We start from the raw sequence: 25770 nt of genomic DNA on the forward strand, positions 1-25770 counted from the left end.
GCTGGTTTCTTATGATCCTTCCTTCCTTTAAACACGTCTATCTGATGAGTGCAGACTTTTGCCGTAGCTTCAGACCCCTCCCCTCTCTCAGCCACTCAGAGGAACATGGAGGAGTGTAAGCAGTGAGTGCTGATAAAACAGGCCCTCCTGTTAGTCAGTGGCACTGCTCCATTTAATTAGAGGGAGATGGGCTGGAAAAGGGAGAGAAAGGATGTTTTTTTTCAAAGGTCTGGCTGAGAGAATGAAAGAGCTCTTCAAACTGGTGTGGATTTATCTATCACCTCAGTCTGCACTGGTGCGGCCATAGGCGTGTACCACACAGAGTGACATCTGGCGTTTAGGTATTTATTTACTGGGATGATGAAGGAAAGACGAGCTAGCTAATAATGGCTTTTTGTTTGTATTAATATGTGTGACACCAATAGAGACCCATAACTGTGTGCTCCTTTTGGGCCTTTCATAAATTTCAATATAATTTGATTTTGACTTACAGTGCTTACAAGCTTGAGCCAGCGATTCGTATTTCAGAGACGTGAAGTTTAATGCAGAAAGGGATGACACCAATGCAGCACAAATTCATGCGACCTCTTGTTGTTGCTTTGACCTTTTTGACACTTTAAATAAGTCAGCTTGATATCACCTGCCCCCCTTGTGATTGCATACTTTTTTATTTTGGGACGTCCCAACAGTCTCTTACTTAATGTTGCTCAACCTAAAAGTATTTGTGCCAGCTGATTTGGTTAAACAAAATATTTCATAGAGATGGCAAAGTCATCTATGATAAGATTAAAATTGAGATTAAATGCTTTCTGAATATTTATTTATTTTTTGGTGTGTGTTTATAATTAGTGTGTTCTCCTGTGCAATGAAAGTGTGTGTGTTAATGTTTACACTTTGCCTGTTCACTTCATTTCAATCTTTGTATGTGAATTTAGATCTGTGCTGAAGTATAGGACACAGACTTTTGACTTCCTTCAGTCTTTAAAACCTCTTCTCCCTGTGTTTTCATGTTCCTCTTATCTCTGGTTTATACAAAGTTAGCACATGATGAACCAAAAGTTCTGTTTACACAACCAGCCGGGCTCTGAGATGTAACAACAAGCAGGGGAGAGAACCCGACAGACATGAAGATAGAGTTTTGCTTGTATCAAACAAGTGTCTCAGATGTGCAGTGCAATAACAAGATTTACTAGTTTCTTCAAAATGTAGAATTTATAATGAATTAGTCAAAATCATCAGCTAACAGCAGCTTAAAAGAGGAGCTTTTGTCCACTCACCATAGAAGAGTTCCAGACAAATGTGCCTGTTACTTTAAAACATGTGTTGTATGAAGGGTAGGTCGCTCCTTGATGTCGCCTCGCTTGTGTCTGCCTTTCTGTCTAAAGTTTATTATCATCAAAAGTGTTCAGTAAGTCTAGTTTAATGTACAGTTCCTCTGATCTTGTAGCTAGTGGTGTTAGAATAAAATGAATTAAGTATTTAAAAAATAAACATTGGAGTCCTTTCTGTCAGTGATCTTTTAAATGCCATAGCTTGCTAAATCCTGTAGGACTCTGTAAATCTATGTTCTGGAGGCATACATAATGCACAAAGGTGGAAACATACTGTATGTCCCAATAGCACACATTAAACTATAGTGAGCACGGACAGCAGAATGTATGTTGATTCTCCAACATATCCAAAATATGCACTGCTGCCAAAATCATGACATTGTCGACCTCAGATCCACCCTCAGAGCGACTTTTCTGCCCTCGCTCTGTATATCAGGATGGTGAAGAACAGCTCTAACAGCTTGTGCAGCTATGGCAATAGAGTTTGCATTAATTGTCACTGACACAGATGTAACTGTCAGGCAGTCTTCACTCACAGGTGTCTGAATCACACCTTGAAACATCTCAAGCTGTGTGCGTAAACCGGCAAAATCAAAATCCCTCTCATAGACTTCCACTGCCGAAGACAGGAAACTCACATAATCAGGGGCGTCAGGTCAGCAGCCACATGCAGGTCTCTCTCCTCTAAAGGCTCACGGTCAGTGAGTGGGTCATATAGGTTCTGCTGCCCATGATTGTGAGCTAGATATCTTGCTAACTAAGTTAGCTGAAAGATTTGAAAAGAATCAAACTCCCATCATTCTCTTAAAGATGTTTGATTATTTTTCCAACAGAGGTCTGTCTTATTTGTCTGTCAGAAAAACGAAATGTAATGTTTTCTCATTTTGTTATATTGATTAAACATTCAATTCACAAATTGTTAAAAGAAAAATCTGCATGCTTTGTTTTATGAAGAGTGCTTCATATTTCTTCAAAACTAGTGATTTAATCAGGGTTATTTCACAATGATGCATTACACTGCCTAGAAGGTATTTTCATTCAATACTGCTAAATAAACTACTGAAAGGGCCGCAGTGATTAAAACAACTTTTACTCTCTCATGATTTTATATCAAAAGCTGCTGTCTTTACAACTATAGGTCCAAATGGTGGTCCATCAATGACAGGGAGGACAGTTTGGGGATAGATAGGTAGACTTAATGATACAAACTCATCACAGTAATTCAGAAGTATACACAGAGAGGGAGAAAACACACCTGTAGAAACAGAAATCAGCAGACTGAGAGAAGAAAACAGCGAGCAGCAGAGACTGCAGCAGGAGACGGAGCATCAGTCAGCATTTAACATTTTGCTTTTTACCTTTTCTGCCACTCTTCCAGGAATGATTTAGCCTGCAGCGTTGCCCCAGGTTATAACCAGTCTCAGTGAACTCGCTCTCTTCTCTCACACACTCACACACATTCTGTCTCGTAAACATCACACAAGCCAGCGACACAGAAATAAAAGTCTCTGTTTTGATTGAACTAAATGAAAGAACACAGGCTATTTCAAGGTGCGCTGGTACACAGAAACACACACAACACACAGCTGGGCAGGCATACAGAGGAAAAGAGTGTGTGTGAGTGTGTGTTTGCCTTTCATTAGCACTTATAACCCAGTCAATAGACACTTGATTGGTTAACATGTAGCTATTGATTCATTGACCAGTATAAGCTTTGGTGTTTAACTCCTCCCCATACAGAGCTACAGCTTTAACTGCTACTGTATGAGTGCAAACACTTCACAGTTACATCTACAAGCCACACAGTATAACACATTTACATTGCTGTTTGCCTTTTAGTCCAACTTTTTCCTCTGAAAATGTTGAGAAACTAAATAAAATGTGTTCTTCTTTCACTACCTTCAACTTCCTAAGTGGGTGTTTCTGAGGGATCTATGAATTGTTGAGCATTCCTGAACTCTTATCAGTCAAATATCAACTGTATGAGTTAAATAACTCCCTTGTGTCATATGGGCTTCATTTCACTTGGCTACATTGTCACCACATAGCTTAAGCCAAAGAAACCATTACATATCTCAGCCAAGAATTTCAGATATTAACATCCATAGATCCATGACCTCCATCGAGGGAACTGAAGTAATGTCACTGTGGAATGAAAGCACAGTGAGATACCCGTTATTCAAGGTTCAAAAAGATTGCTTGAATGAGTGTTAAACTCACTGTGACATGCTAAAATGATGCAGCATCTTCAGGTTTTAACACGCACGCTGTAAATAAGTGTGTATTGAAATGAATGAGCGCTGATAATGAGATATTTACATGCTATTGCACATAGCATCACATTTTAAATATTTGCAGTAAAAAATTCAAGCTGAGTAAAAAAAATGTTTCTGGTTTTTAATCTCTAATGAAATTCAGCTCTTGAATGAAGCATCTTGTTCATCAACAACATTACATCCATTCAGTCTTGAGTTTATTGAAAGACAAAAAGTGTCTCTGTAAGACACATTTTTTTCAAAAGCTGTCTGGTCAGATTTATCAGCATCTCCATTTGATAAATGCACCCAATTGTTGTGTTTCTACTGCCCAGGGTGATGGGCTACAAATTTAGTTTAGTGTTGTGTGAGAATGTCTTGATAATGTGGTCAAATCTGAAAACACCCTCATACTTTTCCCATAGTCTTCTCCTTGAGGTATTTTTACTTAAACACCATGTGACTGAGCAGATTTTGATAAAAGAGCTTTCAGCCTGCCACATGAATTTAGTGTCTGTAATTAAAAACACACAAAGAGCTCAGTGTGCTCCTCAGAAACCTGGATATGATCCTTATTTTACAAACAGTTTTTAGCAGCTTTGCCTGGATGTGTCAGAGTCGCAGTGACTGATTGTGTGAATATGTGTGTGTGTTTGTGTGTGTGACAGAAAAGAGAGTCACTGTCCGTCTGAGAGGAAACAAAGTTTGACATAGTCCCGACAAGACTTTGTGGATTCCACAAACCTGATATAAATGCAACACACACAAACACTCACATATGTGCACACATATGCAAACACACACCTCGCTCACAAAGTGTCCACATGTGTGTGTTTGTGTGTACGTGTGTTTAAGACTTACGTTGTAAATCACAGTAATCAATTATGGCCTGTGTCAAGGCATGCCAGACACAGCCAACGGTCTGTTTTACATTGGAGGAGTGTGTGTGTGTGTGTGTGTGTGTGTGTGTGTGTGTGTGTGTGTGTCACATGATGTCCTGCACACAGCTGTCACATATCAGTTATACATCTCCAACGCCACAGTTAGTATCATGTTGGTGTGTGTGTGCGTTTGTGTGTAAGTTATACCTGACATGATGCTGCAGCAGTAAAACGGTTGGAGAACGTGATGGATGTAATTCATCGCTCATTGTTTACATCTTAAAATGAACAACCACTCATGTCATTTAACATGTTACAACCAAGCGGCAACCTCCAGTCAAAAAATATGAGTCCAATGAGGAAGTCCTAAAAACTGCAGTTCATCTAGGATCCCCCTTGTCCCCCTAAGTCCATATTTTATACAGTCTATGGTTACAACTTGCTCAAGGGTTCATTGGCATGGAGGAGTTTTTGACAGTGGAACATGATGAAAGTGACATCTGCCATCCTGTAAGATTTTGCAGTGAGACACATTCACACTGTAGTCTCTTGCATTGGGACCAAAACCAGAGAAGGAAAAAGAAACACAAAGTCACATTTTATTAGATTTTTTATCATTTAGCAGATTTGTCAAGCTCATTTGTGATTTAATTTGGGCTCTTCAAATATTTTTTCTTTAAGTTATTTTAAACAGTATTAGTGTCATATGGAACAATTTAATATGGGACGATACAATGCAATATGATACAACCTGACATGATATGATAGCACATATTGCATAGCATAGTTTAGAATAGCATAGCATATCATACCATATGATACAATAAAATATTGTACAACCTGATATGATATGATATGATGGTACCATACCATACATTTGGTAACGTTACAATAGGTACGACTTAAGCTAAGTAACACATGCGAAAGCAAATCTGTTTAAAGTTTATAAAAGAGAGTAGCAATGTAAAAGAAGTCTCCAGTCTCCATAATCACTTCCTGGGGACAAAAGGGCACAGTTTCATTTGCGCCTCGTCAGTTTCAGTTTGTTCATCCTTATCTCTTTAATCCCTTGTTCTGTGGGCTCAGTCACATATTATTCAGGTCTCCTCACAGACTTACAGGTGGTAAAATTTGAAAACTTCTTTCATGATGTATACACTCATACATACATGTTTATTTATTTATTTATTTATTTATTTATTTATTTATTTATTTATTTATTTATTTATTTATTTATTTATTTATGTATTTATGTATTTATGTATTTATTATTATTATTATTATTATTATTATTATTATTATTATTATTATTGTTATTATTATTATTATTATTATTAATAGCATTTTTACACATGTTTATTAATTTACATGAATTATCATTCTACAGGTATTATTATCATTATTATCATTATTGTTATTATTATTATTATTATTATTATTATTATTATTATTATTATTATTATTATTATTACACATTTACACACACTAGCAGGTGCAAAATAAAGTGTTTTGAAGCTTAACATCTCCCTACCACAGATAGTGAAGGGAAGAAGTTAAAGTCTATGAGTGGACACATAATCAGAGTAAAATGATCAGCTTTGATGCCGAGGGAAACGCAAAAGATCCAGAAGCTCAAAAATCGTCATCAAGCAGAGCCTTAAAAAGACTTTGTTGGATCTCCTTCCATGATATCACCTGATATCTGAATTATTAAATGAAAATGCCGTCACAGGACAGTGGAGGGTCTAAATCATCCTCCTTTTTACCATCTCATTGATGCCTGCATGTGTGTGTTTGTCATGTGTCAGCTAGTCACAGAAACACACTGTCTCTTAGTTGGGACTTGATTATGACTTATTTTGTTTCATTTGAGTATTCAGCTCTTCTTCTCTTTTCAAATCATGCTCTATTCATTGGCATGACATATGGCAGCATTTGTTGCCAAAGCAAAATACACGACTGGAAAGTGTTTCACTAATGTTACATGTGACACATTTGAAAAATAATTGTGGGGTACTAATGAGAGTAAAATGGCTCAAATCAACAGCTGATATCACTGAATGATAAGTGATGAAGACAGACAGTATTTGAAGAGTTTGTGGTTTCTTTGAGTTGACTGAATCAAGTCCCCTCTTTCTTTTCTGGTCATTAAAACTTGTATTTAAAAAAGGGAAAAGAGAATATCTGATTTTAATTGTTCAACAAATGGTAGCACCAAAACATAGCACATGGCTGTTTATTGTTTATTGTTAAACAGGAGACATCCAGTAATCCCAATATGTATATAAAAAAAACCATCATCAAACTCAAAAAAATCTTACTTTCCTAATAAACCAGACTCATGTTAACAGTGTTTTTCTTTTACTTTGTTGTAAAGTACTAATCTTCAAGGACTCAGTAATTTTAATACAACATATCATGCAATGTGTACAGTGGAAATAATACACAGCTGTGACTCCTCACAGCACACAGAGCAGGGATCAGAGACATGACAGTCTTTTTCTATGTTTTTGTCTCTTCATTCCCATTGGCCAGTTAATCCAGTATTCTCTTCTGGACTGTACAGATTCCCTTAAAATATATTCCTTGAGAATGTAATACTGTTGCGTATTGAAACATACATAACCTCATCTTAACCTTTGAAAAGCATCTTCACAGTCAAATAAAAGGATTCCTCCTCCGCCAGTGAGAACATTTGTTTCTAATCAGTATAGAATTACATCTGTAACACGGACAGTCGCCTTACACTCAACTTCATGGAGTCCACATTTTCAAACATGTCAGCGTACATGACAGCGATACCAGAAGTCTTGTAAAAAAAAGTTAAAAATGAAGCCAGTTAAAACAGGTCACGCTCTGTGTGTTTGTATGCCTGCCTGTGTGTGTGTGTGTGTGTGTGTGTGTGTGTGTGTGTGTGTGTGTGTGTGTGTGTGTGTGTGTGTGTGTGTGTGTGTGTATGTGTGTGTGTATGTGTGTGTGTGTGTGCATTAAAGCATGTGTGACTGTGACTCCGAGCCTCATTAAATGAGCCTCATACATGGCTTGGTGCTGTAAACATGCTAATATTTCTTAATGGCATCCTCCTACAGTGATATGCATGTGAACTTGGGGCCGTTAACCCCCTCCTCTCCAACTCAACCCCACCCTGCTGCTCATCAACAAAGACCGACACACACACGCACACACACACACACGATCGCCACCATTACAGGGCCCCCTGGCTCTCTGTTTTTCCATTAATATCAAGTGATTGAGCGTAACATTAGCCGATAAAGTGGAGACTAAGATGACATATATGCTGTGGATGGAGGAATTAAAGCCTAATATAATCAGTCGGCCTTGCATCGGGAAAAAACACCGTTCGTCACTACGCCTGACATTTTGATTTCCGACGTTTCTAGCACAACAAGCGAGCAGCGGCGACAGATGGAGACTGATTTCTCTTTTAAGTAAAGAGATACTTAAGTGATTATTCATAGGGTTCCCACACACACACTTTAACCTGCACACATAAATACACACTTCAAAAATAAACATGCATGCACAGAGTATTGATCCTGTACCTCTTAGGAAGGAGGTGTGTGTAGGTGTGTTTGTGGGTGAGTGTGTCTTTAAGCTCTCAGTCCGGCTGGTTATTTTCAGAGCAAGTGGAGAGCACATCAGTTTTTATTAGCTTAATAAATCACCTTTGTTGTCAATCAAGCAGCAGAGAATAATTGGATATGGTTGAAGCCTTGCGTGATGGATTATAAATCATTCAAGATTAAATTAAAAGATAATGCACAAACTTAATGGTTTGTGTTTTGCAGTCTAAATTGCCTCGGAGCAGTGCTGTTTTCCAGCTTTATTGCCAGCCGTTTTTCTTTGCTCTAAAACCCCTCACATTTTACACCTTTTATTGCAAAGACACGGCTTCACCAACACTGGTTGTACATCTGTGCTCTGTTTGTAATACTGTATCCTTTTTGAGAACTCTCCTTCCTTTGGGTGCAGGATGTTGCAGATGTGCGTCTGCATGTAGGTGTGTGTGTGTGTGTTTGGGTGACAATTTGGCACACATTGTTTTATTTACATTCAAAAGCCTGAATCTGTCTTTGAGTGGCATTTGCTTTCAATCAGCTTACAGCAGATGCACCTCAGGCCTGTAGCAGTGATAACCAAAGAGGCAAAAAAAAAAAAAAAGGAATTACTGCACAAGAGAGGGTGAAAAAAAGAAGGCGATACACAGAGAGGCAGGCAGGAAGAGACAGAGAAAAGAGCTATATCATGTACATTACGCTCCGGCCGGTGAATTTAAGTGTGTCCGTTTGCGTTGGAACAGAGCGGGCGTTATCATAATCGCCTCCTGCCTACTTGACAGGACCTTAAAGTGATCCTGTCATTTTATTTACACCCAGACCACTGCGTGATTTACCCAGAAGCACACACACACACACACACATGCACACACACACGTACACAAACGTTCCCCTTTCCTAACTTCCCCAGCGTGCCCAGTGGAGTAGGTCGGATGACATCTTTTGATCAGACCTGTCCAAAGAGATCAGAGCAGACTGGCAGGTAATAGATACCCAGCGACTAACCAGACTGCACTGCAGAGAGTGTGTGATTTCTGACAGGGTGCATGTGTGCATGAGGAGGCAGAAAACACAGATATCTCTACTCTATATTTCAGCCAATCCTGCTGAAATTGCAAAAGCACCAGAATTACTGCACCAGCACACAGCTGCGTTTTCTTAGGATTGTCTTAAATTGTATCATTTGAGTCACTATAACGAGCATCACAGTGTTGCATTGTGTATTGTCGTGGGTGTGTGCGCCCCATGCCCACTTGCACACACACACTCACCTACTTGCGGGTTACATCTTTTCCTTTTATGACTGATGATGGTATGGGACAAATACTGAGGAATTAAAGGAGCAGCAAAGCAGCTAATTAGAGAGTGTGTGTGTGTGTGTGTGTGTGTGTGTGTGTGTGTGTGTGTGTGTGTGTGTGTGTGTGTGTGTGTGTGTGTGTGTGTGGTGAACTGGAGAAGGTGAAACCGAAAGGGTAGAGGATAGTGATACTAAAAAAAAAGAGAGAGAGAGAGAGGGAGAGAGAGAGAGAGAGTGGGAGCAGATGAGTGGGAGGTAAGGAAGTTCAAAGAGGAGAAACAAATAGGAGCTGGTGGAAATGATTGATCTCGCGTGGCCCTGTTGGCTAACTCTGCACATCATGCTGTCCTTTTTTCTTTCTTTTATATTCTTTCAGCGCACACACACACACACGCACTCACACACGCACACACACACACACACACACGCAGTACTGTTATATACATCAAACTTCTGCACGCAGTAGGCCCTATGTTAAGATTTATATGTTGTTTAAAGCTGCATTTGAACCTGTCCTCTAACCTTAAAGAACCACACATACTAACTCCGACCAACTTAACAGTTCGTGAAGTGAATACGCAATATTTATTGAATGATGTCACAAATAGCTCAAACAGGCTGTAAGGAGGGAAACTACAGAGCTGTGTGCTGGAAACCAACTGTTTAACCAACATGTTCTTAATAAAGCAACTCCCTCATGATCTAGGGTGTTTTTTTTTTTATTTGCTGAGACAAAGTGACATGAATTAGTATTTTATTAGAATATAAAACATGACATATTTGATGCGAAATGCTGCATTCACATGTTGGATTCTGGTAAAGAGGGCTGGAACCTTTACTCCCAGTCAAGCACTGAATTTTGTCTGGCATAGAGCTTTCCCATATTAGGGGTAAAAAAATGGAATCTCTTAGAGTGATTTATTTTTTTATTCATTCATTTGATTAGAATAGGGTTGTTGTTTTTTTTTTTTTACTTTCACAGTTAAGATTGATTCTCTTTGTGGCTTGGAGTTCGGTGGATAAATATCACTGTTGTATTATTGGGTATTTATCCACACCCCTCCTAATGTTGCCAGTTCATGCGGTATATTTACACCCCTGTAACGTCTCCCCTTCAGTATGAATGTCTCTGAGGCGTGATGGTGGGACCGAGTCATTTCACAGCTGTGCTGGCATCAGAAGTAGTAGCAGAGGCGTTACAGGAGCAAGACGGGGTGGCTGTGAACTGACAGTGGCAGGGAGGGAGGGACAGCACGCTTTCTGTGTGTGCATGTGGGTGTGTGTGTGTGTGTGTGTGTAAAGCTTGTGTGGTTACTTGTTGTGCTTCCACAACCCTGTAATGCAATGTAAAATCACACACTGGGCAGCTGAGGGATCAATATAGAAGTACAAAGGCGTGATGATGGAGGGGCTGTTGCAGACTCTTGATATAAAAAGGGGCCGATGATGCACCCACACATTTATTGTAATGTTATTCAGTTATGTATGAAATAATACAAAAAAATGATAAGTGCTCATCTGGTTTTATTTCACCTTTCATGTTTAGTTGGATTTTTGGAATCTAAAAAATATGAACTGAATTATCTGTTGTATTGTCATGACTCAGTCCTACTTATCAACCTTCAAACCCTTCATCCTTTTTCTCTAAAGCTCATGTTTGTCTCTTCCATCCGTCTGACAGAGAAGTTATCTTTGTTTCTTATACCTCATTTATTATTCCTTTACAGCTCCTCCATAATTAACCAGCAGCTTTACAGTCAGAGTGGGGTCACATAGAGACTGCTGACAAGCGCGTGTGTTTGTATGTGTGTATGTGTGTGCATGAGGTTGTAAAATATTCACCTCTCTCATGTGTGTTTAGGATGCCAAGAGTCAGACGACGCTGGAAATACTGACTAGATAATTAGTTGGCACACAGTTTTATTTCCATTTTTATATAAATAACACAATTGTGCTGCTTCAAGACTACACTACACTTACAACACAAACACAATCATACGCTCACACACACATACACACACATCAGTGAGTGTCAGTAGTTTTCTAGCCCAGGCGTACACCCTTGTATTGGCAGTGTAACAGCAGCATGTAAATACACTGTCAGCAGCTCCCCAGCTGAGTGGCATGGGGAGATGATTAGCCAGGCTAACATTGTTCACACACACACACACAAACACACACAACTAACAAACACAAACATTTACGGACGTATACAAGTGTGCTACAACAGTCTTGGTGTTTCTGAATAATCGCAGTATTTCAGTCTGCAGACAGACACACTAACTGTTGCCACTCCAAATCTAATCTCCCCTCTCTCACCCCTTTTCTCATTCTCTCTTTCTCTCTCTCTCTCTCTCTCTCTCTCTCACTGTAACAGCCGCCACTATGTGCTGTATATGCAAATATTATCTCAGCTTTTTTGAAAGGCATTTTGCATATTTTGGACTATCTGGCTGCTCATTATCCCTTATCAGCATGGAGCTAGTTCCATATGAAAATAATTCATATACAGTACAAACAGATACAGGCAAAAGAAAATATGCAGAAAGTGCATTTAAAAGGGAAACAGCAAACAAAAAAACATCTCTCTGCCATTATGAAATATGATACAAAATTAAATCCAGCAAACACACAAATGAAGAAACTTGAATTCCATTTCTTGGATATATTTTAACGCTACAGGATTGATTTCCAACATGAAACCTACGGCTTTGTCAACAACTTAAATTTGACCCACAGTGTATTTTTGTATTGGGAATGAATGTAGAGGACACAGCTGTAAGTAATCAGTCAAAGCATTTTGATTTAGGTTACTTCTCTATTACTACATCACATTATCTTCTAGGCAAACATTCACTGCCCCTCTATTTTTAAATGTGTGAGCAAGTTGTGTAGTTGTATGCCTGAAAACGGATATTGTGTGACAGTGAAGCACATTGAAATGTAAGGTTTGCAGGTATAATCATTGTCATCATGTTAATTTAAAAAATCAAGGTGCTGCTGACGTGCCTATCACTTTTATATCTTTGCTGGTATGTCCTGCAAATAAATAAGCAAGAACGTTTTTGTCATTTGTCATCAGTGTAGACAAGACTATCAGGGTTTTTTTATTAAATTATTATTTTCAGATATTTTAGAAATTACAGAAGAAAATGCATTGTGTAATTATAAAAACATATATATATATGTATATATATATTGTAAAATAATTTTACTCCTGTGATTTAGCCGATTGCTAGCTAGTCTTGAACTCACTTTCACATTTTGTCCTTCTTTATAATAATCAAATGAAAAAAACATAAAACTAAAAACAGTAAAATCTAAAAGCTTCAACTTAGTTCTGACAGCTAGTTTACTGTTTTTTGAAAAAACTAAAAAGCCTCAAGCTGTTTTAAAAAAAGGGCTCATGCTAATTCAATATTGTTTTATCATTATACCTGGTCATAGTTGTAACAGCACTATAGCATTACTTTAATTTTTCAGGTTTGTTCTAATCTGCTCACATTAGATACTCCTAAACAACTACCAAGTGGTTTCATTCTTTAAATGATGTGAAGAAAAATGTAACTTTTGTTTTAAAGTTATTGTTGTCTGTTGTCTGTATTGATATGACAGCTGAAGAGAGACAGGAAGTGTGGGGAGTTGAGGGAGGGGTAAGACATGTAGCAAGAGGTCGTGGAGTCAAACCAGCGTCTACTGCAACGAGGAACATCCGTTTCTGAAGTGGTGACATTGCACCTCCAGATAAAACTATTTCTGTTTCAAGCCACTAACGCACATTGTATTTTCAATATGCTGCAGTGCTGTGTTCCTTGCTTTTTTAAGAGATCTGGAGTTAGCAAATATGTGCGAGTCACTGATGTATCACTGATATGGGTGATGTTTGACGTCGTAAACAATGATCAAGGCTATACATTTTAACATAACTTTACATAACAGCTGCAGTAAGATACATAGGTAGTTGTGTGAATGATCAAAGATTATACACAGCCTGTACTCAGTTCTTCCTCTGCTGATGTGATTCACTGCATGCAGGAAGGGATAAATAGCAAATGAACAAGTCTTTTTGACCTGTATGTGGATTATGCATCATGAGCAACGTCAAACTAAACAAAAAGATAGCCTCTGTTTGAAGGGATTAAAGCACTGGACCCACCGGTCCCCCCCTTTTTAAAAAGTTGAGTTGACTCATATTGCAGACATTTTTAGAAGGTATAACTTTAAATCGATAAAGTAGAGTGAGTGAAATGTTACTTTAAATAACCACAGACATAATCTAGGTTTCTACAGGACTGCTGAAGTGATTTGTTCATGACTCATTTCTCAGTTTGTGCAGTGGTGTTTCCAGCAACATGGAGAAGTGGTTAGTGCATCATATTTCAGTGATACTGTAAATATGTTACAAGGCTGGGAAGTCATGTTGGCTGGTTTGAGGAACAGCTCCATTCGTCAGGCGTCTGGTCGATCGAACACCTCCCGGGATCGATGGCACGCCTCGCCAGTCCCGAGGCACTCACTGCAGACAGCCATGCCCCTTTAACCACCCTCGCTGCACACACACACACACACTCTACAAATCTGACCGTGTACGTCAAATCACAATAATTAAGCATTATCGATCTCAGATTCAATTAACTTCATTAATGTGGGTTGCACTGCTGATTGGAGAGGGATGGAAACGGCGGAGGGAGGGAGGTGAGGCTGAAGATTATAGGATCTCATCAAGTGAGAAATGGTGCAGGGGTGGATTTAAGTAACACACACACACGTGAAAGGCAACACACACACACACACACACACACACTCACACACACACACAGATAATCACACCTAAGGTATATGAAAGCAAATTCAGATGGGGATTGCTTTCATCTTAGCATAAAACATGTCTCATGCGTTGTCTTAAAAATGTTGGTTTGCTAGAGACTGATGTGGACAGTGTGTCTCTTTATGTCACACACACTCACACACATTCCACCAATGAAACTGCACGGTCCAAGCAGAAGTGTAAACAGACAGTGCTGACGTGCCTGTGTGTCTGATAGGGCTGTTAAGTGGTTATATAAGCATGATAAACTGTTTCCTAACATCATAACATCTGCAGAGTGCAGAAGCATTTCCTCACTTTCCACACAGACAAGAACACACACACACACACACACACACACATACTGCAGCTACAAATCACAGCTTCATAATCAAGTTTTTTTTTTAAGTCAAAATGTTCCATTCAGTCACATCTTCGTGGTTTCAAATCAGGATTATTTACTTTAAAAGCAGGGATTTGTAGTTTTATACAGATGTCATGAATCATTTCCTCTCCCAGAAACAACTGTGGTGTTTGCTCGTTCTCCTCAGTTTCAAAATCAGCAATCTCCCCCAGCCAGTTCCTCTGAAAATGAGATCAAACCCTCTCTTCCACCCTGCTGACAATTCATCTGGAACTCTGTCTGTCTCTCGCTTCTAATTAAAAGAGCACCTGTATACCTGTTGTGTTTGGCCATGGCTTATTTTACCCCAGTGTGTTTCTGTGCATGAGTGTGTTCCTCTATATTTACCTCAGGATCCTGGGTCATTGTGTTGTCACCCTCGGTGCCTGGATCCAAGCCAGAGGCCTTGGGGTTCATCTCTGCATGTTCGTGTTTGTGCATTTGTGTGTGTGTGTGTGTATGGGCCCAGTCCTGACTTCCTTCCAAGCTCTACCTCCCTTCTCCTCCTCCGCCTCCTTTTAGCCCCTCAGTCCCCTCTCGTCTATCACATGTATCTGGGTGTCGTCTCTTTGGTTTGCTCTATAACTTCTGCTTTTGATTATACAGCTGCAACAATACAAACATTAAAGTATAGGATATAGAGTGACCCTTATGTCACATAAAGATTAAAACTGTGCTGTGCCAAAAATTTGAATGGAGTGTGGGACAATGGAAAGCCACTCTCTTGAGTTAAACTGGTCCTGACATAAAGTGACCAGGGAGTGTGTGACAGGATCAAAATGACAAAACGTGTATTGGGGAAAAGTCATCAATGTTCCAAAAAGGATTACAAAGAAGTGTGAGTCCTTTTAGTATATTCAATAGCCAAAAGATTACCTGGCAATTGCAGTATTGCTCTTAATTGCACATTAACTTCATATCTTTGCTATTTACAATTAATTTGATTTGATCAAAATGGATAGCATGAGGAAATAACATCTGATACTTGTGATAATGTAACAGTTCAATCAGGAACATCATGTACAAATCATATCGGTTGCAATTGTTTGCAAAGTTTTGCAGAAGGTGATCTGACTAAGTGAGCAAATTTCACACCAAACAAGCCAGTTCACCAATTTAAGAACTATAAGTAGTTAAAAATAATAAAGAAATATGAATTAAGTGATATCAATGCAATACTAATTTATAAAAATGTATTGACTATCAGTTAAATCAATAGAGCAGGTTGAGCAGGAAAACGTAACTCCAGATTGCTCCCAATAGTAGTAACTTGGAGAATGTTTGTTTGTATGTGTGTAGTAAGTGTGTAGTAGGGTGAGTTCAAGGTGCTGTCCATTCAACATTTTATTGTACCACTGCACCCACTTAATGTCAAAATGTCTCAATATTTCAACATCCTCTGCCTCAAACAAATCCAGAAATCAGCCGTGCGCTTCATGCTCCATGTAGGTAGCTGTATCCTCCACACCAAGGTTTCACCGCTCTTGCTGGCACACGCTGTTTTCGCTCTGATCCTCTGCATGTGTCTGTATACATATCACACACTTTCAGGTACACAGATGGACACACACAAATACACGCACACACAAATACACACCATGTTCTTATCACACAAAGGCAGCTAATTTGAAGTGGAGTGTGTACGTTGTGTTTTAAAGGAGATTTCACATTGATGTTTGGCCTTGATGAGAGCGCCGGGCTGCTGTGTTCGGCTGTTTCCTCAGCCAGAGCATTGTTCTCTTAAACAGCTGTCGTTTTGGCTGATTCAGAACAGATGGCATGTACATGTGGGTTTGCTCGGCTGCACATATGTGCGGGCGGGTGGATGTGTCTCTGAGAGAGTGGGGGAGAAAGACAGAGACAGAAGGGGAAGCTCTGAGAGGGAGGGACTGCAGGTATGTTTTTGTGAGCGTGCGTGCGTGCATGCCTGTTTGATACACATACATTTTAAACCATGCAGCTGAAAGATCATCAAGGTTATAAATAGTGACTCCATTAAATTACGAACAACACTAACTCATACAGTGTGGATAGGGGTCATGTGACCCTGCAGTCTTTCAGCGTGCATAACAGCCTCAGCATCTCATGTAAGATATCATGTTTGAAGTGTTTCAAATGGATCCTTTTTGTTAACCTAAATGCTGGAGCAGACTGCATGTTCCAGGGAGAAGCTCCTGAGATCGCCTGGAGGCAAAGAGCTGTTAGGCTACAGCAGTTACAGTACAACTTGTGTGTGTGTGTGTGAGTGTGTGTGTGTGCGTGTGCCAGTTTGTGCGTGTGGTTTGTAATGGGCTCTGGGATATCTGTGTCTCGGTGCATATGTTTGTCCCACGGTGGTGTCGTATCATTGCCGATGGCAAACCAGTGGCCTGACAATGATAGAGACTCCTGTGTGTTACTGCAGATGCAGAAATAGCACATACAAAAAAAAATGCAATCTCACGTGTAGTTTACTGTTAGAGATCAGAGCTGATGTGCTGTATGATGTGTCTAGATAGTTAGCTTATAAGCTAATATTTGCTCATGCTTTAAGCCTGTATTGCCTAAACTGTATGCATTACTTACAGTTTTAAACTAGATATCATATAATATAATTAAATCACACCAGTATTTCAGATGCAGTCAGTTTTGTTGGGCTCCAAACATTTAAGCCATGTTCCCATGCAGTTTGTATGCAGATGTGTAGCTCTTTCTTGTGCCATCTGTCATTGCCACCCTGCCAACTCTTAGGGGAGCTCAGCACAGCCTAAGGTAATGTTGATTGTTGTGAGGTACGGCCTCACTGCCCACGACAAAGTCACAGAGACTCCTACAAAACCCGCCGCTGGTCACTTGTCGTCTCACTTTTAGGGGTCTTTCCAATCAAACATGCATTCCACAGGGTTTTCTACTTCATAGTAAACCACTGTTTTCTGTAGTTGCATGATTACGACCTAGTGAGGGAGGAAAGCTGTTAAAAAGTGGCGCCTTTAGACTGGTTGGCCTTGCCATGTATTATATTTGCATTGGGCACTGAAGCCGCTATTGGTTCTTGAAGCAGCATTTATAACACAATGAAATACCTCTATGTGTTTTGTACTAGTGTACTGGTTGCACTTGAGTATAGGATGCAGCCTAATTTTTTGCTGCATATACTTACTCCCTTTGTGTTTGTTTTTAATACTCTTAATGCATAGTCCATAGATGTTACATTGTTTTGCCATTTATTTAACCTTATACGTTGAGTGGTAGCTTCTGATTAAGTATGTGCTTCTGTGCCACACCCATCCGGCTGACCAGCCTACACTGTGTTTACATACCAGCTAGGATGAGTGATGGCCTGTTACAGACAGGAATGCTGGGCACAAGGCCGCTGACGTTCACACACACACACACACTCATCCTCTTTGATAGGAGTTTTGTGTTTGCATGTGTCTCTGTGAGCTTGAACTGTTATTTAGAAACCCAGCTTTAATCACAAAGTCTGAGCACGCAGCATTTCTCATCTTAATGTTGTTTTATCTTTTTGATAGACTTATTAACAAAATAAAACATTCATAGATGTACGAAGAAGCAAAACTGTGATTTGTCAGGATACATATTTTCTCTGTATGATTTCCATTGTATTATACTTAAACTAGAGGGATTTGAATATAAATTGAAAGCCTCAAGCCCACTCCCCGAAGCTAAACTGTAAATAATAACTCTAAACTTTTTCTAATCTTTGGTAATTGAAGCAAATGGGTTTTGTGGGGAGAGATTTGTTGCAGGCAAACGTACATACATTCATTTTTATTTACGAGGAGGCGAGGGCTGAGCAGTGTAATGAGTGAAAATGCATGCTTAATTTAAATGGCGAGTGTGTCTGTTAGGGAATGCATTAGAGTCTGCAGAAGAAGCGTAAGACATATTAATTGACAGACAGGAACCGCTGTCTCCGAGGTTGATACAAGTAATTTATTACTTCAGAAACGAATGCCACCGCCAGAATGTGCTTCATTAATTTCAAATTTAGTTTTAATTTCAAGCTGTTGCCCCTTGAGAAGAATAAGGTGGCAAGTTCTGTTTGAAGAGACATTTTTCCCCTCTCCCTCCCTCCATATTTCTCTCTCCATTCTCCATCTCTCTCTCTGACTGTCTCTGATTTTCTGCAGTACAGAACAAAGACCTGGGGGTGGGTAGAGATAAGGAGGGGGTGGTGACTTAATTCCAATTTGAAAACAATGTCAGTGTAAAAGGGGGGAGTTGGAACAGAATTACTGCAACAGTTTATGATTGGAAATACTTTGTCTTTGCATGTCATTGGATGGTTGCTCTGTTTCCTGGGGAGAAAGTGTGAATGTCAGTATTGTGTGTTGCTATCAGTTCCCTGCTAGGTGAAGTAACAGGAATACAGAGTTGAGAATCTCCATCATCAGATATACTGTCAGTGTGTATCTAACAAATCTGTCTCTGTCTCTCTTTGTCTTTTCTTCTCTCTGCCGGAGCAGCATATGTCCCTGAAGATGAGAAGGAAGCAGCCCTGCTGGATGAGGACCTGGATGGAGATGACTCGGGTCAGGAAGGGGAGGAACCCGCTGCCAAGTTCCTCATTCAGGACAAGGACTTCATCCTCAAGGACAGGCCAGGATCCACTGGCTTTCATGACTCCCCAAATGCTGCTGACTTTTCTGGACAAGAGATGGACAGTGAGTCTCACCTCAGTGAATCCAGTGACAGAATGTCAGATTTCGAGAGCTCCTCTCTTAAAAACGAGGATGAGGTCCTCCTCCTCTCAAAAGATGCCGCCAATGTCCTCTCCCTGTCTTCCACCTCTGCAATGATGGTTGCTGGCAATGCTGCTGCCCCAGGCAGTGGAGATGAGGCCATATCAGCCACAACAGGGTCTGTGGCTGACAGCCTGGAGAAGATGAAGGCCATCTACACCTCTTTCTTGACCAACTCCTATTGGTCCACACTGAATCTGAACCTGAGCCAGCCCCCTGCTGAAAAACCACCTCGTAGTCACAGCAGCAGCAGTAGCAGCAGCAGTAGCAGTAGCTGTGGAAGTGGAGGCTATGACTGGCACCAGACAGCGATGGCTAAAACCCTCCAGCAGGCCTCACATAACCATCAAAACAGACTGAGCCTGGTGCAACATCCCACAGTGGCTGTATCCACAGCATCTACAGAACCACACCTCTTTAGTACTGTCCAACTTTACCGGCAGAGCTCCAAGCTGTACGGCTCTATATTCACTGGTGCCAGCAAATTCCGCTGTAAGGACTGCAGTGGGGCCTACGATACTCTGGTGGAGCTTACAGTGCACATGAACGAGACAGGGCACTATCGTGATGACAACCACGAGACAGATGGTGAGGGAGCTAAACGCTGGTCAAAGCCTAGAAAGCGTTCCTTGCTAGAGATGGAGGGGAAGGAGGATGCGCAGAAAGTTCTGAAATGCATGTACTGTGGGCACTCCTTTGAATCCCTTCAGGATCTGAGTGTTCACATGATCAAGACAAAACACTATCAGAAAGTGCCTCTGAAAGAGCCTGTTACACCAGTGGCAGCTAAGATTATCTCGTCTGCTCGAAAGAGAGCCCCTATTGATCTAGACATCCCCAGCTCTCCCGACTCCAATGGAGGGGCCACACCTAAGCCCAACGCCCTCAGTGACACTAATGACATGCTTCAGAAGGTCAGCAACCCTTACATCACACCCAACAACCGCTACGGACACCAGAATGGTGCCAGCTATGCCTGGCAGTTTGAATCCAGGAAGTCTCAGATCCTCAAATGCATGGAGTGCGGCAGCTCTCATGACACACTGCAGGAGCTGACTGCTCACATGATGGTGACAGGACACTTTATTAAAGTTACCAACTCTGCTATTAAGAAAGGCAAGCCCATTATTGAGCCACCCACCCCAGCCCCAATACCACTCACAACAGTTGAAGAAAAGTTCCAGTCTGTACCCCTGGCTGCCACAACCTTCTCCCCTCCACCTGCTCCAGTGCCCCCTCCAACCAGCCTCTCCCCCATTGCTATGGTTGTTGAGATAAAAAAAGAGGAGAAGGAAGAAGAATGTACTAAAGAGTCAATCATCAACAACGGTAATAATCTTAACAAGGAGAAGAGGGCAGGAGGTGATGACGAGGCAGAGGAGAAGTTTGATATTTCTTCAAAGTACTCTTATCTGACTGAAGAAGATCTGGAAGAAAGTCCAAAAGGTGGTCTTGACATCCTAAAGTCCTTGGAGAACACAGTGACATCAGCCATCAACAAAGCCCAAAATGGAGCTCCAAGCTGGGGCGGTTATCCCAGTATTCACGCAGCCTACCAGCTCCCAAACATAATGAAACTCTCTCTAGGCAACTCTGGAAAGAGCTCCCCTCTTAAATACATCTTCCCTGGAGGGGAGATCCTCTCTCCCACGAGTAAGAACCTGCCCCTGATCTCCCCGTCCGGCTGCCAGACCTCCCCGCTGGCCAAAAACAACTTCCATGCTATGGAGGAGCTAGTCAAGAAAGTGACAGAAAAAGTGGCCAAGGTTGAGGAGAAAATGAGAGAACCAAGCGGTGCTGTGAGAGGATCTCCTCTGAGACGTACCACTCCCTCACCCTGCAACAGCGAAGCAGGGGACTCCATGCGAGGAGAGTCCCCAAAAGAAAATAGAGCAAGGAGCTGTAAAACTCCAGAGAGTTCAAGTAGAGTGGAAAAAGTAGTAGATGATGGAAGTGGAGCCAATCACAGAGATTCAAACGGTGACATTCCCACAAAAGAGTCTATGGAGAATGGTGTGGAGTCCAATGCTGTGACATCACCTTTACCTGCCTCCCTATGCGGCAGTACAGCCATCATCACAGATCATCCACCTCCAGAACAGCCATTCGTCAACCCTCTCAGTGCACTGCAGTCAGTAATGAACGTCCACCTGGGGAAGGCTGCTAAGCCTGCCCTGCCCTCCCTTGACCCCATGAGCATGCTGTTCAAGATGAGCAATAGCCTGGCAGAAAAAGCAGCAGTGGCCGCTTCTACCCCACCAGCACAGACCAAAAAGCCCAGTAATGACCACTTAGACCGCTACTTCTACCAGCAACATCCGAGCAATGACCAACCCATAGATCTCACCAAAGGCAAACATGCTGACAAAAACAGCAGCACTGGTTCTTTGGGTTCAGCAGCTCTGTCTTCTACCACATCCACCCCCTCCTCAATTTCTCCCTCTGCCACCATGACAATGACCAAAGCCTCAGCTGCAGTAGCTTCCTTTATGTCTTCATCTCCTTTGCGAGAAAATGCGCTGTCCGATATATCTGACATGTTGAGGAACCTGACTGAGAGTCAGGCTGTCTCCAAATCCTCCACACCTACCAGCCTCTCTGAGCGCTCTGACATTGAAGGACTGACACAAGAAGATACAGAGGATATTTCACCGGCCCAGAAACGTAAAGGACGTCAGTCAAACTGGAACCCTCAACACCTCCTCATCCTACAAGCCCAGTTTGCTTCCAGTCTGAGACAAACAAGTGATGGCAAGTACATGATGTCAGACCTGAGCCCACAGGAGAGAATGCACATCTCCCGCTTCACTGGCCTCTCAATGACTACAATATCACATTGGTTGGCCAATGTCAAGTACCAGCTGAGGAGAACCGGTGGCACCAAGTTCTTGAAAAACTTGGATTCAGGTCACCCAGTGTTCTTCTGCAGTGACTGTGCATCTCAGATCCGTTCACCATCCACCTATGTCAGCCACTTGGAATCCCACCTGGGTTTCCGTCTGCGAGATCTGGCAAAGCTCTCTGGAGAGCAGCTGCTCAGCCAGATTTCACACCATCACCAACAACAACGCCACACCAAAGGACTATCTGAAAAACTGCTCTCAAATCTTCACCCATCCAGCCATCCTTTGCCCTCGTCTTTGCCCACATCCCTACCTGCCTCCTTACCCATCTCCCTGACCTCATCCTTAATCAACTCTCTGCCCTCAAACGAATCCCCGTCACCCACCCCTGACAATGACGATGACATTGGGGCCGTATACCAGTGCAAGCTCTGTAACCGGACTTTTGCGAGCAAGCACGCGGTCAAACTTCACCTGAGCAAAACTCATGGGAAGTCCCCCGAGGACCACCTCATGTACGTGAGTGAGCTGGAGAAACAGTAGCACTGGCAAAGGACAATGCTGCACTCTTTTGTAACAGCTCACTTTCTTGCTCTCTTTTTGCATTTCACAGACATTTCTTTAAAAAAAAAAGGAAAGGATTATTAATGTGATGGAACTGCACAAAGATGCCATACAACTACTGCTTTGAGTTTTGGCACATGGTTTAAAATTTTGTGTTGTAGTTGTTTAACTTTTGTTTATATGTGAGGTAGACTCACTCCTGCCCGAGACACTTGATTTAAGTGATCACCTTTGACATGATAGAGACTTTTGTCAAAGTGTGCAGACTGGGACTGGTGTCATGGAAAAGATAAAGTATATGAAGGTTTAAAAAATGAGATTATAATATGAAGTGGTGTGTATTTTGAAACGTGTGTAAATGGAATTAAGGTCCTTTATATTTTGGCATCATTGGGGTGTGAAAAGAAGCATGCATAAATGAATCCGTTTGGTTAAACATTTTATAACTAAACTGGTGCACTTTCCTTTTTTATTATTTTATTTTATCCCCTTGTCTCTATCTTTTTCCTTTTTTGCGCTGGAGTCAGCATTTAAATTTAACCCTCTGAGTACGTAAAAGCACTTCTTCACCTACGATCCAAACAGTTAAGGACTTCAGATTTGTGATTGGGAACTCTTGGAGCTGATGTGAGAATTAGACGGACATATATCGAGTCTAATTGTAGACATGAAAGCATTTTTCAAAAGACAGATTCTCTTTTCACTGCAAGGTTTTCATTCTGGTCTCAATGTTTGTCTGAGCGATGCTTGCAAGATTTGACACAAGCACTGAAGCTTTGTGATAGAAAAGAAAAAAAATCTTTACTTTGGTCGATCAGGGACCTAAATTAATTCAGGTCTGTGTAAGATATGTACATAAAATGTAATAACTAATTCCTGTCTAAATTATGCATCATTTCTATATTTTTAATTTAAATGGATTATGACTATCTGCTGGTGCACAGTATATGAAGACATGAAATAAATTGTTTTGCACAATAGTTTTATAAATGTGTTATTTAATCAAAGGACACCACACAAAGAAAAGTAGCAAAAGGATGACAACAGGTGATTCTTTTCCTCCCCAACTCGTGCTCAAAGGGTTAAAGACTGTTTCTACCAGACACTGCTCTACATGTGCCACTGTATGAACACTAAAAAGATATTGAAGGTTGTACAAAAAGATGTGACTTTATGAAGATATTTCACATGTAAACTGTTATTTATAAGCACTCTTGGTTGTTTCATATTGTTGAATGCCTTTTTCAATTGGTCCTACTTTTTTTATTTTTGTTCTGCCTAATTACTCTGCCATGATTCCACACTGCAGCTTTATCTTTTTGGGATATGAAAGGTAACCATGGTTACACTAACCTCTTGAGTGACAAGTTCTGCTACATTTTTGGCAGTTAATTTGCTGAAGTAACTGACAGCTGCCAGTGTAGTGAAACAAAAAAAAAGAATCCTTATGTGTAAAATATCGGCATGTAAACAGCACAGATACTGTAATGCATTCTGTGCCGTTTGTCTTTTTCATTTCCTTCTCTCGTTTTCTGTTGTTGTTGTTCTTGACAATGATCCCCCCCATTATATGACTTCATATAACCTTGTTTTCTACTGCAGCATTAAAAAAAGGAAACTGTTTTTTGCAATAATGTGTGTGCATCATGTGTCATGGCTATCAATTATGTGTGTGCTGTGCAGTCCCTAATGAGCGCATTAGACTAGGAGTGTGTCAACGTCTGTCGGTGACGAGCCGCAGACTAGTTTACAGTGAGTGGCAGCAACGGGGCCGTGTGGGAGACAAAAACACACACACACACATGCACATATGCAAACTGATGCCATCATTTTTGAGCTTTCCCTTGTAGCTTCCTCTGTTGTCCTATAGTGGCTTAGGCAAGAAAAAGAAGTGCAAGTTGAAGACTAAGCCTGCACAAAACAAAAACAAAAAAACACCTTTCTTATCTGTGGAAAGGAGACAAAGGGCCAGTGGAGTAACCAGACACCCAGAGAGCAACTGGGCTGCACACTTACCTTGGTTCCATGCAGGATATGAAAGTATAAACACACAGAGTAACAAGCTCTTCATCCATGTCTCAAGCTCTATCATTAAAGCTGAAGTCCATTTCATGACGACTCTCTGCAAGATAAGAAATCAGGCAGAAATTGTTGTTCAGGCTTCATGGGATATGACAACAATGCTGACAAGATGAGCATGTCCTTTCAGGTGTTTATTTATTCATAACTTCTCCATCAGACTGTGGTTAAATGGGAATTATATCACTATCAGTTTCATGTTATGTGCTGCACAATAGTAAGGTACTGGAAGAGCAGATGGGACAAAGAATGAAAGCTTCCAGGAAGATGAGATCGATGAGAGACTGAAGATGTGTGCAAGAATCAAGATGTGAAGTGCAGATTAAGGAAGGAGAAACAAAGGTAGGTCAAACAATATGTCGAAGTACTAAGTCATACTTTAACAAGACACACAAATGCTCTTACAAACATACATATGCATTATGTTAACCTAACCCACACATGATAAAGTGACCCAGTGCTTATTCACCATGCTGTAAAAATGCATTCCTTACAACAGCAGAGACCAGTGTATCAAATTATCTTTTTTTCACACACACACACACACACACACATTCACATGCACCTCTCAACAGCCACGTATAAGGACTTCATCTGCAGTGACAAGGTGCCACAGTGTGTGAAAATGTCAGCCTTCAGCAGTGCAGCCTGAAGTCTGGCACCGTATTTAAGGCTCTCATTAGCCTCAAAGAAAATATGCGTGAAATTGAAGTGTAAGAAAACCTTTCTCTCTTTCTTTCTTCACATCCGGTGAGCAGAGTAGAGGGCTTATTAAGGTTCAAAACTAGCATGCAGGAGACAATGGGTACCACCACTGGGACACACACACACACCGACACACACACACTCACACACACACTGGTGAATATTTCCACATTTATGCACTTACTACATATCATAAAGGGTTGTATCTATAACGTACTAGCTCTCATTACAGTTAGTCAAGTGAAAAACTCAAAATAAGAATACAAGCTGTGCTCTGGACTC

General features: G+C 40.9%; 1 protein-coding gene across 1 annotated transcript in view; it reads left to right on the forward strand.

The window, feature by feature from the left end:
• tshz3b (teashirt zinc finger homeobox 3b) overlaps window positions 1-24338 on the forward strand; it is a 41749-nt gene extending 17411 nt beyond the window's left edge. Inside the window, exon 3 of the mRNA XM_034679578.1 lies at window positions 19022-24338. Coding sequence (XP_034535469.1) covers window positions 19022-22683 — 3662 coding nt within the window. The 3' untranslated portion in view covers window positions 22684-24338. The remainder of the gene's footprint in view (window positions 1-19021) is intronic.
• The last annotated feature ends 1432 nt before the right edge of the window (window positions 24339-25770 follow it).

Source organism: Notolabrus celidotus, chromosome 3 (assembly GCF_009762535.1).
Source record: "Notolabrus celidotus isolate fNotCel1 chromosome 3, fNotCel1.pri, whole genome shotgun sequence".
Classification (NCBI taxonomy): Eukaryota; Metazoa; Chordata; class Actinopteri; order Labriformes; family Labridae; genus Notolabrus; species Notolabrus celidotus.